This window comes from Bufo bufo, chromosome 8, assembly GCF_905171765.1.
Source record: "Bufo bufo chromosome 8, aBufBuf1.1, whole genome shotgun sequence".
Classification (NCBI taxonomy): domain Eukaryota; kingdom Metazoa; phylum Chordata; class Amphibia; order Anura; family Bufonidae; genus Bufo; species Bufo bufo.
In genome coordinates this window covers 180,829,996-180,845,346 of record NC_053396.1, presented here as the reverse complement: position 1 = coordinate 180,845,346, position 15,351 = coordinate 180,829,996, and the positions used below count along the sequence as shown (strand labels likewise).

The following is a 15,351-nucleotide window of genomic DNA, read 5'->3' as shown; positions in this document are numbered from 1 at the left end:
CGCCACACACAGAACTTATCAGGAAGCCGTCATTTGAATATGCAGTCCGATTTGTGGGCAGCATGTTATAGAGCAGGAGGAGTTGAGCAGATTGATATATATCCATGTTTTGTGGAAAATCATCCAGTAGAACTAGTAAATTAAATTATGAATTCAAACCTCTGCTTATCTTGGGCTTAGGAGTCCAGGGGTAAGGCCTATCAGTGACTGACGGCCTTCGCTGTATAAACGGGTATATAGATGTTAATCATGATAGGTCCATTCACTTGACTCCTAAGCTTCTCCTGCTTTACAACATGATGCCTGCAGATTGCACTGCATTTTTATAGTGACAGGAGAATTTGCATAGAGTTGAGGAAAAAATTAAGGGGGGACATGATTGAAACCTTAAAATATGCTAAAGGTTAAAAGAAAGTTCAAAAGGGAAGTGTTTTAATTAAAGAAAATGTAAAACACAAAAACAAGCCGGCACAATCTGAAATGAGTTGGGAGAAGATCCCAAGCAACGGCAGGAAATATTATTCCGCTTAAAGTAGACGGTTGGAGATCCACAGTAAGTGAAGGTAAACCTGTCTGGAATAAAAAAAATATCTATTCTAAAAAAAAGGGCAGATTTGATGGACCATGTGGTCTTTTTCTGGTGTCATTCTTCTATGTTTTATGATTTTAATATCCAGTTCTTGCTGCATTTCAAAAATTAATGAAAGATCCAAAAGATTTGTAAAAAAAAAAATATATATATATAAATAAAAATAATAATTATATATCTCCAGTATATGACAAGATAGGGGATTAAAATACATTGAAAAAAAAAATACAAAATAAACAGTGTGAAGTGGAAATATGTAAAATGTAACATAATACATGTTTTACTTTTTGCTGCTTGGTTTTTCTATAAAGTTCTGGAAATTGTAAAAAAAAAAGTGCCCATTTTAGGTCCATATGGTGGGAACTCAATGGAACCAACACTGTAATTGAACCAAAATATTCTAAGACTGAGGTTCTAGCCAGAAAAATACCTCAGACTTTTTGAAAAGATTAGGTTTTATGGGTTGCAACCTTTAGGCTACTTTCACACTGGAGCTTTGGTTTCCGTTTGTGAGATCCGTTCAGGGCTCTCACAAGCGGTCCAAAACAGATCAGTTTCTCGCTGGTATCATTGGGGGACACAGGACCGTGGGTATAGCTTGCTGCTGCCACTAGGTGGCACTAGGCTGAAAAAAGACTTAGCTCCTCCCCTGCAGGCTATACCCCCTCCAGCCTGGAGAGAGCATGTCAGTTTTTAGCTTAGTGTCGTAGGAGGCAGACCCCCTGCCTCCTATTTCATTTCCTTTTAGGTTGGGGGTCCAGAGCTACTAAGAGCTCTGCATCCCCTGGGGGGCTGACCGGTGACGATTATTCCACCGCTCTGCCTCCCACAAGAAGACAAAGTGGACCAGGAGGGCTTGACCTTCCTGCTCCCCCCAGCCATAGGGCCACCTGTTCCCGCCCTTCAACCCGGTCCCTGTCACTTGTGCCAGGGACTGAAGAGGTGGCTCTGCTGGTCCATGTCACAAGGGTGAAGAACACAGATGAAGGCAGGTGAGTAGTCTTGAGTGGGTAAGTATCCTCAGCTCCCCTCCCCCCCTCAGTCACCTCGTCAGTAAATGGAGAACCTTCTTGTCTTTAAAGTGGACCATTCCCCGGTGAGGGCCCCCACATTACCTCAGCCACCTGAGGTAGGTTTGGGCTTCTATCCATGTCTGGGGGCCTGGGTTCCCCCATCATAATCGGGGGGATCATCTAAGGGCGCATCTCTGAGAGGGGGGATCTCATTCCGCGGCCTCAGCTTATCCGGCATGTGGGGTGAGCACCCGCGGCCGGTATGCATCCAGGGCGCTTGAGAGCGCCAATCCGGACACTCCGCTTCCCGACCGAAAAATTTAGGCCCCGGCTTCTCTTTGGGCCTCCGGTACTATGCCCGCGCTGTTGCGGCCGCGGCAGGTTGACGCAGCGGATACATCCGACCGCCGATTGGGAGTTAGAACTGCAAGTCCCTCCTTGTACCGGTTGGTCATGCGCCGACTTTATGTCCCGGCTTTGCGGCCTACTAGGCTGCAACTTCATTCCGATTATGGAGGGGGCGGGTTCGTCCCTTTGGCGCGAATTCTCGCTGACTAGCAGTCCCCCTCCCCCAGGTGCCAGCGGAGCTCCGCCTCCGGTCCTCTGAGCTGGGTTAACCCTTCATGGTAAGCCGCATTTTTGCAGCAGGCACTGGATATGCCAGTGTCCCCTTTGCAGACCAAATGACTTAAGTTTAAGAAATTTCACCTCTTCCTGCCTCTGATTCGTTTTGCGGGGGCATTACTGATAGTCCTGCCCCCCTCAGCCCACATCACCACCAGACCATCCTGATGGTGTGATACTAGACTGGCCCATGTCCTATCTGGACAGTGGAGGATTGCTCACAGTTTCCCAATCCGCCCTCCGGGGTCGTTTGGTTGATAAAAGGACAGAAGAATTCCCGAACCACCCTTCTGGGTCGTCTGGTTGAAAGGCCACCACCTGTGCAATCCAGTGGAGGACCTCTGTAATTCCCAATTCGCCCTACGGGGCCATTTGGTTGATGATACTCCACCTGCGCAAAATCAGGGGAGCACATCTTAGGATTCCCAATCCGCCCTCTGAGGCCGTTTGGTTGATGACACTCCGCCTACACAAAATCCAGGGGAGCACATCTGAAGTAGTCACAATCCGCCCTACGAGGCCGTTTGGTTGATAATACTCCACCTACACAAATCCGCCCTCTAAGGCCATTTGGTTGATAACACTCCACCTGCACAGATCCAGGGGAGCACATCGGAAGGATCCCAATCTGCCCTACAGGGCAGTTTGGTTGATAATGCTCTACCTGCGCAATTCCAGGGGAGCACATCTGAAGGATTCCCAATCCACCCCCCTGGGTCATTTGGTTGATAATTCTCCACCTGCGCAATCCAATGGGGAACCTCTGGAAGTTCCCAATCCACCCTCCGGGGTCGTGGGTTGATTAAGTACCGCCCACTCAATCCAGTGAGCGGTCCTGTGGAGGTGCCGATTCCACCTCCTGGGTGGTTTGATTGTTATTTCATCACCGACTCAGCCTGCATCCGCATGGCTGATGCTGAGAGGTAGAACTGCGCACGAGGGCGCCAGAGCAGGACATGTTTCCTCCTCGGACTCCTCCGCACCTCCTCCCTTCCTCAATAAGGTTATATTCAGAACCCTCCCTTCCGGCAGGGGTTGGTTCTGAGGAAAGGGGGGGGGGATCTGGTCTGCGGACTCCGATATGAATCCAGTTCAATCTTCTATGATTGCATTCATACTGACCAGCTGTGCTGATGGTATGCATTACCCCCTTCCTTAGGCGGCATTGCACCACTACTGGATAGGTGGACGGACTGCACTAGCACTGGTCTCGGTGCCAGCCATTTGCGTCCCTCCTTCCGTACTTGATGGAATATCCGTTCCACTGGGTACAGTACTGGCAGTATACATTAGCCTCTCTCATAGGGGACGTTATGGCAATATCTCTGGTGGCAGTGTTTACCGTAAGCATTCCCTTACATAGGTGGAGAAATTCTCGTCCCACCGGGTACAGGACTGATCATATGCATTACCCCCTTCCTTAGGGGCGTAATTCTCTATCATTGTTCAGTTCCTGCTGGGTGCATTGCTCCCTGCCATAGACAAGGTTCTTGTGCTGACTCAGGATACAGTACTTCCTGTATATTTTTCTCCTCTTCATAGGAGGAGTAATTACACTTCCACGGAGTTCAGTGCTTACCGTAGGTACCCCCCCTTCCTCCATGGAGGGGCGATTACACTACCGTTGGATATGTCTTTGATTATGGTGCTACCCCCTTTCCTTGACCGGAGGTTGTGCTTCTACGGAATACTATTCAACAGTCATGGCATTACCCCCTTCTACAACTAACGGGAATTCACTAAGCATCTTGCATGCTGTATTTCAACTAAGCCACGACACTAGATGCCTTGCCTTCTTTCAGGTGGGCCGTGGCAACAGTCGTCACTGTTGGTTGCCCTTATACTCTTCATCTAGTGACATATGGATACTGCCACTGGATACTGTGGCTACTTCCATATTGTATCCTCCCGTTTCTTCCGGCGCTGGTTGGGGGCGCAGATGTGTCATCCTTGTGCCACCACTCTTCCTTATCTAGGTGAGGGTGTTTTGCTGGCAATCCTGCATTGGCAACTACAGAGCGTTCTTCTAAGCAGGGGAAGCTTTCACACTAGGGCCGGAGATCGTAGTCGCTGCAGTGGGACAGCCCCCTCGGGTAAGGGTTCTACCCTGGCACTGTTTTGGCGGTTGCTCCGGTTCACCCCTCTTTATTCACGGAGTACCTCAGGATGACTCTACTTAACTGAGACAGCATGGTACCATGCTACTTCTGGGTATCCTTAGGTCTCTCTCTCGGTTTTTTGCTGGCAGAGCATGCTGTAGCTCTTACTGTACAAGAGGTATTTGCACCCCCACTACATACTAGGGTTCCTACTGCACAGTTCCTTCGTCAGATGACAGTTTCTACTGACTCTGGAATCGATATCCTCTACGGTGGAGGGCCTCCTCCTCAGCCGGAGTATGGTGTTAGCATTACTCTTGTGGCTTCCCTTGTCGGGGCTCCTCCTCAGGCGGTGTATTGCATTACCAGGAGATTCTTAGAGTGCCAGTCTCTGATGGCAACGGGCTTTAGCCCTGGACTCTTAATGGTCTATACTACTGTTAATTGACCGTTGCTCAGACAACTGTGGTTCTGCTGTCGTCAACTCGGGCTGTGCAGTGACGTACATGCCATAGCTGACAGCGCCTTACTTGGGTGCGCTCTACTGGGTAGCTGAGTCCCTGGGCACTCGTCTACCACTACAGTGATACCTTTCTTCAATTATGATTACTGTCTGTGTCTCCTCAAGCCGTTGGTGTTCTTTCCTTTCACTGCTCATTCCGGGGGTGGACTACGGTCCCCCCACACCGGGCAGAGCGGGGGTCAGTCACGCCTTGCCTCCACTGGTAGGGGTTTCGTTCCTGGAACGGGACTCCCTTTTCTTTCCTGTCTTTCCTCTGGCTGGCCATCTTCCCCTTCGATCTATTCGACCGGTAGCACTGGGTTGTACGGCTAGGGAATCCGGAATCAATTTTTTTCCACGAGGAGTATTCTCGTATCTTGGTCATCTGCCCTTCCAGGCAGTGTCTCTGCATGGTCAATATATATCACTTATGGGGTTTTCCATCACCGGTGATGCTCACATCGTTTTTTTGATTCTACCTTTATCCGAGGTATTGGTTCTTTGGCCTGCAGTTGGGCACGCCTGGCTCAGGAATTTTTTTCTCAGTAGTTTCTCAAGCAGCTTCTCTCGCTAGAAGTCTCACCACAAGCCTGTAGGCTCTAGGGGCATTAGTCTACCAAATACCGTTTTCTAAGGGGTGTCCTTTTAACCAGAGGAGGACCCTGCGGACCCGGATTTTGGTTCTGCTTCCACAGTTGTGGCCAGCAGCCGGCTTCGTCCCAGCCACCTCTGGGACTTCTTCTTCTCTGGGGCTTCCCTCTGGGACTTCTTCGTCTCCTTTTTTATTTCTAGGAAGGCGGAATTCCGGGTGGCGGGATCTTCCACCCGGCGGCTTTCCAAGTTGATAGCGCCTTCTTGTACGTACTTTTTTCCAAGTCACTACATCTGGGGTTAGGGCCAAGTACCTGGTTTCGTCCAGATGACGAATGGTCGTTTGGTGGCTTTTCAGTGTGGAACAGGTCCCCTCCTTGTGAGTCTTCTTCCCCTCTTTTTATTCTCGGAAGGTGGCATTCCTGGGGGCGGGCTTTTCCACCCAACGAATTTGGGAGTTGGGAGTGCCTTTCTTGTGAGTACATTTTTCTTATCAGGTACTCGCATAAGGCAGTGCTCCGCCCATTACCTTCTTTTTGCTGACGGTAGTCGCGGATGCAGCTCTTATAGCTGTGTGATTTAGTGCCTTGCCTCTGATACAGAAGGTCGTGGGTTCGTATGGTCCTGTGTCCCCCAATGATACCAGCGAAAAAACTAGATTTTGTGAAACTCACCTGTAAAATCTCTTTCTCGCGGGGTTCATTGGGGGACACAGCACCCACCCAGTATTTATTATTCTTGCATTCTCCCTTATTGGGCACGTGCTTTCTACTGCTCCTACTGCTTGTGCACAAACTGACATGCTCTCTCCAGGCTGGAGGGGGTATAGCCTCCAGGGGAGGAGCTAAGTCTTTTTTCAGCCTAGTGTCGCCTCCTAGTGGCAGCAGCAAGCTATACCCACAGTCCTGTGTCCCCCAATGAACCCTGCGAGAAAGAGATTTTACAGGCGAGTTTCACAAAATTGCATTCTGAATGGAAAAGGATCCGCTCAGATGGCATCAGTTTGGCTCCGTTCCGCCTCCATTCCGCTCTGGAGGCGGACACCAAAACACTGCTTGCAGCGTTTTGGTGTCCGCCTGACGATGCAGAGGCAAACGGATCCGTCCTGACTCACAACGTAAGTCAACGGGGACGGATCCGTTTTTACTGACACAATATGGCACAATAGAAAACGGATCCGTCCCCATTGACTTTTAATGGTGTTCAAGACGGACCCGTTTTGGCTATGTTACAGATAATACAAACGTATCTGTTCTGTACAGATGCATGCGGTTGTATTATCTGAACGGAAGCGTTTGTGCAGATCCATGACGGATCCGCACCAAACGCAAGTGTGAAAGTAGCCTAAAGGTTGTTGTGCACCCGTGCGCTTCTTGCTTCGTCTGCTGGCTTCTCCTTTTTGATTGACAGGAATAGGTTGCTGCATAGTGATCTCACCTGGCCATATCAATCAGGAAGAAGAGGGAGGGGGCTTGCAGAGGGAGAAGGAGAAGCAATGGTGCACAGAGGGGTTTTGGTCTGCCCTTGGTGGTCTTATTGGCTCATCTGCATATGGATTGAAAGTACTTTTTCTCTAGAATGAAGCAATAGATCGCTAAGTAAAAGTTGTCATTACATTCAGCCGATCTAGCCCTACAAGGCATTGTGCCCGGCTTACCAGTGAATTTCCTGCTGAAAGACTCCCTTGAAGAAGTTAAGACATTTTGCAGTTCTCCTTACTGATTCTAATGTATAGAGGCCCATGGGTGCCTAGTATGTTAAGGCTCAAGATATATAGCTGTGATGTTGTCCAGTTCATATGATTCGGTTCCGACAGTTTGCATTATTTCATTAGTTAATCCTTTGAATAAGAGCCATCAAAAATATGTAGATATTCTAGTTTGTAGATCATAAAATTGCTTCCGTATTTTCCAGTTGCAATTTTTCCAAAATCAGAACCTTTAGAGCATGCATGCTCAACTTGTGGCCCTCCAGCTGTTGTAAAACTACAACTCCCACAATGCCCTGCTGTAGGCTGATAGCTGTAGACTGTTCGGGCATGCTGGGAGTTGAAGTTTTGCAACCGCTGGAGGGCCGCAGGTTGAGCATGCCTGCTTTAGAGAAATCATCGAATAGTCCACATTTGAAGACAATCACCAAGAAGATGAGAGAAGTAAGTGAGATCTTTTCAACCAAGAAGACTTTCCGATAACTTGATGCTCATTTGGAACACCCGAGTGTCAAGATTGATGATTGTTGTAGCCACCCATTTCCAAATTGCCAGTTCTTCCATGATAATGTCACATCACCCCTCCTTGCTTATAGCACATGCCTGAAGACCATGTCATCAATAATGTTGTAATCTAACTACTTTGTCATTTTTACAGTTTTGCTGAAATTGTATACCATAGGAATGCTGAACCTTAGTTGAGATACACAGATGTTGGCCTCCAGAATGGATATGATGGCTTTGTTTGTCATACATCCCTATAGGACTAATATGAACTATAATGAGAAAAACATATACAGTATCTCTTAAGCCAGGAACATTTTATCAGTTTGGTCACTATCAAAGAAGCACTGTGTCATCTATCCATGACACTAAGGTTTACCTTCTCTTTATTCCTGAGCTCATCAAACATTTGCTGAATCTCTATTTTCCAGTCTTCCTGCAAGGAATGGAAGGATTCAAGAGGCATCTGGAACATGGCTGACTGTTCTATGGCGGTCAGTTGCTCCAAGATGGTGCAAAATGAAGGGCGACTGTGAGGGTCTGGGTCCCAACATGCTGAAATCATAATATAAGAAGTTAAGAAGACAAAAAATTAAAAATAGTCTAGACTTCCATAGCTTAAGTTGGTGCCAGACAAAGGTAGACCATCTGGTTCTGAACTCATATTTTTTTACTTTATGCAATCATTACATTTCATGTATTTAAATGCCCAGCAATCTGGAACTTGGTGCCATGATGAATGGTGGTTGTAATTTTCTTGCATTTACAGGGTCAAAACATTATGGATTGGATTGGTCTCTAAATCAGGATGACAAAAAATACTCAACAGTCTGGTGACATATTGAAAGTTAACGGCTTACCTTCTAAGATCCTTACAAATGGATCCGGACACGTTGATGGGATTGGGAGAGTCAGTTTGTTCATTGCAACTCCATAGGCAACGGCCAGAGCATCAATTTCCCGATAAGGCACCTCCCCAGTAAGCAGCTCCCACAGAAGAACCCCAAAACTGCAAGACATAATGGAATATGAATTCTGAGTCCAGCCATTGAGACTTTCATAGGGCGAAGAGCTGATGTGCAACCTATCTTCAGATCTTTCCTTCTGGGTATTCTATATACTGTACATATATTCCATGTTCACACAATCCCTGGCAGTCTGGCAGATGCTTACCTTTACCTCCTCTATACAGAATACGCACATTTGGGAGAGCCAAACACGTGTTTTAATAGGGAAACCAGTAATTTTATGCTGGCCATACATATTAGTTGTATTCTCCTGGACAAGAAATGTTGGGAGAGAGAAGGATCGGGCATGTTGAGCATGTCTGTGTATAGGACATATCTCTCTATGTACGTGCTCGGCTCGGCAGGACAAAAGGATTTGGCAATCTGAAATCCAACATACACAATCTTCAGGAGGCCCCATACATACTGGATTCCCAATGGGATCCGCCAACGTTAATTTTACCTAAACAGCTTAAAAGGGGTTGGCTACCTTGGCCAATTCCTTTCTGTAAGAAGGGCTACCTGACAATATAATCACAGGGTCCACTCCATTAGTCACCTGTAATATGTGAGGGACATTTTTCCTGCAGCGTCCCCGCAGGAAAAATGAAGCATTACACAACTCCAGTTGAAATCAATGGGCCATCAGTGTATTGTACAGATGTGTCAGGTCCTCCAAAATAAGAGGCGCCGTTTGTATCTGCTGTTAGAGCTAACAAATAAAAGTTCTGAATGATGAACTCCTATTATCATAAGGAAACACAGACATTACCTCCACACATCGCTGCTCTTGGAAAATAGCGAGAGACGAATGACTTCCGGAGCCATCCAAGCATAGGTGCCCGCTGCACTCATCTTAGTGGTCTTCTGCCACTCCCTGGCCAAACCAAAGTCTGTGATCTTTAAGGTTTTGTTATATAGGTCGTTGTTCTCAATCTTCTCAAGTATCAAGACTGTGGGTGGAAGAAACACAATGCAGGTCATTTAAAACATACTTTATATTTTTTTGTAAAATTACATGATTAATGATGGGCCGTCACTTTGCCTTACTTAAGGCTTAGTACATTTCTTTTAACCCACTCTCACATGATCCGGGAATTTTATTCTGTTGTCTTGTTGGATTTAAACCGATGAACCCAGTTTTGCAGTGATGCCATTATTTAGTCACAGAGTGCGTTTGTCAATGATATAGTAAGAATGAGGAAACATAATTAAATCTTGGATATACCTAGGTTGCAATATTTAGTATACAAACTAAATGGCTACAGAGGGGATGTCATGTATCTAGACAATGGAATTCCCTTGCTTAGGTTTTTCCGCACTACTGTATCTAAGGCTACTTTCAGACTTGCGCTTTCCCTTTCCGGTATTGAGATCACTTATAGGAACTCAATACCAGAGGAAAACGCTCATTGTCAATGAGGACAAAATTGAACGGAACGGAGTGCATCGGTTGCGTTCCCATGCTGGACAGAAAAACGCTGCAAGCAGCGTTTTTGAGTGCATCATGGGAAGCGGAGCAAGATGGATCCAGAATGAAACACAATATAAGTCAATGGTGACGGATCCATTTTCTCGGACACAAAAGAAAACGGATCTCGCAGCCATTGACTTACAATGGTTTTAGTGGTGGATCGGTCATGGCTATTTTAGAGATAATACAACCAGATCTATTCATACCGGATTCTGACGCTTGTATTATCATAACGGAAGGGTTTTTTGCTGATCCACGACGGATCCAGCAAAAAACGCAGATGTGAAAAAATAGCCTAAATTGTAATGAGATGGTATGTTGTGAAAGCATATAGATCTGAGTGACAGAATCCTGTATTTTTAGGTTGTAAGGCTAACACCCACATTTTTGCTAATAAAAGGCTTCTTCTGTCTTTTGGGGTTGGAAGAGGAAGACTCAAATACCACAATGAGTCATGTCTTCTCAATCTTTCACCCTAGACTAAATTTTAAGATTTGGAGCATTGCAGACAACATGGCCACTGGCCAGACCCCTTGTTTAGGGATCATACAAAAATTCTACCATGACATCGGTGATCGCATTTTTTATGTGGCACGTAAAATCAGAGTTTGCCGCAACAGATCATCCTGTGTATACAGGAAGGAGCTGCCAGCAAGCAATGAATCTGTATGGGAATGAACGATCATAGAAGCGATTGTTCATCCCCATACAGAATGGATGATTGCTGCATATGAACGCAATCATCATCTCTGCTCGTCTTGCTTACCATTGACTGGATGAATTTTCTCTGACCAAAAGGGTGAAACCACACGTTCCAGCCGAAAGACACACAACAAAACGATGTCCTTTCAGCCTAAGAGTATGTTCACACGACTTAAACTGCACAAAGATTTCCAAAAATTTCCCAATCCGTGTCCCATTGTTTCCAACGAAACCGGAGTTGCTGTTCATGCCACTTCTTGAAGCAGAATCCAAGTGAAATCTGGGCTGAGAATGCTGTTGCGTAGCTGTACGTTGATTAGACCCAATGAATGGGGCTAATCCACACTTGGATCTGTGGTAACACAAAGTACAAATCCACAGCATAAAGCTGAGGCTCAGCCTTGAATTTCTGCTGCAGATTCCAGTGGCAAATGCACAGTGGATTTTTTTCCAAGTCGATTGAACATACTGTGAAGGGTTAATTACATATGAAAATGGGATCCAGATGAAATGTGGCACCGTGCAGTGATTTGTAGGCATGTGGGGCAGGTGGTTGGACAGATCAGCACACTCTAACATTACCAGGGCTGGGTTTTGGGTGTACAGTGAGGAACAGAAGTATTTGAACACACTGCGATCTTGCAAGTTCTCCCACTTAGAAATCATGGAGGGGTCTGAAATTCACATTGTAGGTGCATTCCCACTCTGAGAGACAGAATAAAAATAAAATACAAATCAGGAAATCACATTGTATGATTTTTAAATATTTTTTTTTGGTCTTGCACTGCTGAACATAGGTATTTGAACACCTGAGAAAATCTGTGTTAATATTTGGTACAGAAGCCTTTGTTTGCAATTACAGAGGTCAAACATTTCCTGTAGTTCTTGACCAGGTTTGCACACACTGCAACGGGGATTTTGGCCCACTCCTCCACACAGATCTCCTCTACATCTGTCAGGTTTCGGGGCTCCATCAATCCAAGAACAAAGAAGACCGGCACTTGCTATATTAGATGCAACTTTATCCTTTTAATTCGCACATGGAGGAACAAATGACGCGTTTTCGACTCAAACACGAGTCTTTGTCAAGCCAGTGTTTGAGTCGAAAACGCGTCATTTGTTCCTCCATGTGCGAATTAAAAGGATAAAGTTGCATCTAATATAGCAAGTGCCGGTCTTCTTTGTTCTTGGATTGATGGGACGCCGACCCACTGCTCACCATATACTCGGAGTGTCGGCTGATTTTTCTTCTGAGGTTTCGGGGCTGTCGCTGAGCAACACAGAGTTTCAGCTACCTCCAAAGATGTTCTATTGGATTTAGGTCTGGAGACTGGCTAGGCCACTCCAGAACCTTGATATGCTTCTTACGGAGCCACTCCTTGGTTATCCTGCTGTGTGTTTCGGGTCGTTGTCATGTTGGAAGACCCAGCCACGACCCATCTTCAATGCTCTGACTGAGGGAAGGAGGTTGTTGCTCAAAATCTCACAATAAATGGCCCCATTCATCCTCCCCTTAATACAGTGCAGTCATCCTGTCCCTTCGCAGAAAAGCACCCCCAAAGCATGATGTTACCACCCCAATGCTTCACAGCAGGGATGGTGTTCTTGGGATGCAACTCATCCTTCTTTTTCCTCCAAACATGACCAGTGAAGTTTAGACCAAAAAGTTCTACTTTGGTCTCATCTGACCACATGACTTTCTCCCATGCCTCCTCTGGATCATCCAGATGGTCATTGGCAAACTTCAGACGGACCTGGATATGTGATGACTTGAGCAGGGGAACCTTCCGTGCAATGCATGATTTGAAACCATGACGGCGTAGTGTTCTACCGACAGTGACCTTCATGTCATTGACCAGCTCCTCCCTTGTAGTTCTGGGCTGATTTCTCACCTTTCTTATCATCAGGGATACCCCACGAGGTGAGATCTTGCATGGAGCCCCAGTCCGAGGGAGACTGACAGTCGTCTTTAGCCTCTTCCATTTTCTAACAATTGCTCCAACAGTTGATCTATTTTCACCAAGCTGCTTGGCAATTGCCTTGTAGTCCTTTCCAGCCTTGTGGAGGTCCACAATTTTGTCTCTGGTATCTTTTGACAGCTCTTTGGTCTTGCCCATGGTAGTAGCTGGCATCTGACTGACTGTGGGGTGGACAGGGGTCTTTAAAGAGCTCAGACAGGTGCTACTAAGTTATTTTAATGAGTGGAGTAGAGGTGGACTTTTTAAAGGCACAGTAACAGGTCTTTGAGAGCCAGAATTCTTGCTGTATCTCAGGTGTTCAAATACTTATGTTTAGCAGTGCAAGACAAATACAATGTGATTTCCTGATTATTTTTTTTTAATTCTCTCAGAGTGGGAATGTACCTACAATGTGAATTTCAGACCCCTCCATGATTTCTAAGTGGGAGAACTTGCAAATACTTCTGTTCCTCACTGTATCCAGCATACCAATATACATACATATCATCAGCTGCCCTCTATAAATGTATGCTGTGTAATGTGTTTATTTGAAGATTTGAGCATTTGATGAGGACTCCTTTTCCTGTAGCTTACTCTCCTCTAATAGGTGATAGTTCACTTGACAGTATCTTCTATCTGTCTTAAATGATCCATAACGATAAAATGCTTCCTCTACTGAGGAGGATTCTAGGTGGTGATATGCAAAAAAAATAAATCACTCCTCCCAGGGTTCCCTTGTTTGCTTGCACACTTTGCATGCCCAATGCAAGAAAGTACACACTGTTATTTCACAAAGGTTTTACATTAGTCAGTCTGGTGTGGCTTCCTCAATGAAGAGAAACATCCCATTGTTTGATAGGGAGCATGGCCCCTCTGAGCCCATAAATGGTGCACTGTCTGCATACATTTTTCATAACCTTTTTTCATTGCACTTTTCAAGGTGGTTCTTTGCTCAAGATCTTATTATATTATCTGATGCCAAGAGCGTCCTTCAGCGCAGGTCTTGGCACAGCAGCATAGCAAACACTGGATGGCATGACTTTGTGTTTTGCAAGAAAAACAACCGGAGAACATGGAGGCTGCTTCATCACAAACAGCATATATATATATACATATATATATATATATATATATACTAGCTGAAGGACCCGGGCTTCGATCGGGTATATTTAATCTATTTCATTTAATATTTGTGTGTGTCGACAGTATTCACTATAACAGTGACATCTACAGTACCCCTCCCCCTTAACAGTGACCTCCACCATTCCTGGCCCCCTTAACAGAGACCTCCAAAGCGACTTCCTCTTTAACAGTGACCACCACAGTACCCCACTCCCTTAACTGTGAACTCACAGTACCCCGCTACCTTAACAGTGACCTCACAGTACCTAGTTACCCCTTTAATAGTGGCCTCCACAGTCCCCTCCTCCCTTAACAGTGACCTCCACAGCGGCCGCTCCTTTATTATTGACCTCCACAGTACCCCGTCTCCTTAACAGTAATTTCCACAATAACCCGCCCCCTTAACAGTGACCTCCAGGGCTCCGTTCCCTTAAAATGTGACCTCCACAACACCCTGCCCCCTTAACAGTGACCTCTACAGCACCCCGCCCCTTAACACTGGCCTCCATAGCAGACCGTCCACTTAACTGTGACCTCCACAGCAGCCTGCCCTAGGGTGGCCAGAGGTCCGGTTTTAGTCCGGACAGTCCGGCTTTCAGACTCCCTGTCCTCCGTCCGGTGCAGGGCCTGGACGGACATAGGGATGTCCTTTTGAACAGCTTACTCTCAGACAGCAGCACTGTTTTTTTTAAATGTCCCCGGAATATGGAAAAAATATCAATCTTTATTCACCTCCATCAAGCTTCCCTTGACTACTGTTCAACCGCTGCTCTGGTTCTGGCTTGACACAGTCATAAACACTAGAAAAGAGCCACATGTTCAAACAATGGCCTTAGCTATGAGCCACCTCAGCCAATGACTGGTTGAGCGGGTCTTTCTGGGTATTTCCAGCTGTGTGAAGTTAAAACAGGAAGTGCAGAGCAGCAGGGACAGAAGCAGCAGTGGAGAATCGGTGGAGTCAAGTAATGATTCTTTGTTATTTTTACCATCTTATGGCCCGTTTTTTGTTTTATTTTTTTAATCTCCACCTAAAGGCTATGTTGACCTATTCAACCAATTTATTTCTCTCTCCAATGCATCTTAAAACATAAAAGAAAGGCTAATTTGACACCTGCAGCGTGAATTACGGCAGAGAACAGCCTGCCGGAATTCTCCAGATGCTGCTCTACCTGATACAAACGGAGTTCCGGCTGGCCCCATGTTAGTATAATGGGGTCCGGCAGAGATGTGGCTGCATTCAGGCAAAAATAAGGAGAATCGGCTGAATATATACGTGCCGCAGGTGTGAAACTAGCCTAACCTTGCTATTAGTCTTGTTTCCAAATCTTCTATGCAGACCTATGCATTCCCATGGTAACAGACAACAAACAAACCCTGTGTAGTCAGACCCTGCAGTCATACTTCCTTCTCTCTGTCCCTAATTCTTAATTAAAAGTGTTTCCAGGATTTTAATATTGA

The 15,351-nt window shown here is 46.0% G+C and overlaps 1 protein-coding gene across 2 annotated transcripts in view; it reads right to left on the bottom strand.

Annotated features, from left to right (window-relative positions):
• Positions 1-15,351, bottom strand: part of MAP3K10 (mitogen-activated protein kinase kinase kinase 10) — a 44,696-nt gene that overhangs the window by 16,710 nt on the left and 12,635 nt on the right. For both annotated transcript variants that reach the window (XM_040405076.1, XM_040405077.1), the window contains exons 3-5: positions 9,410-9,590; positions 8,491-8,639; positions 8,010-8,185 (exon numbers count right to left, since the gene is read on the bottom strand). In XM_040405076.1, the coding sequence (XP_040261010.1) occupies positions 8,010-8,185; positions 8,491-8,639; positions 9,410-9,590 (506 nt within the window). The remainder of the gene's footprint in view (positions 1-8,009; positions 8,186-8,490; positions 8,640-9,409; positions 9,591-15,351) is intronic.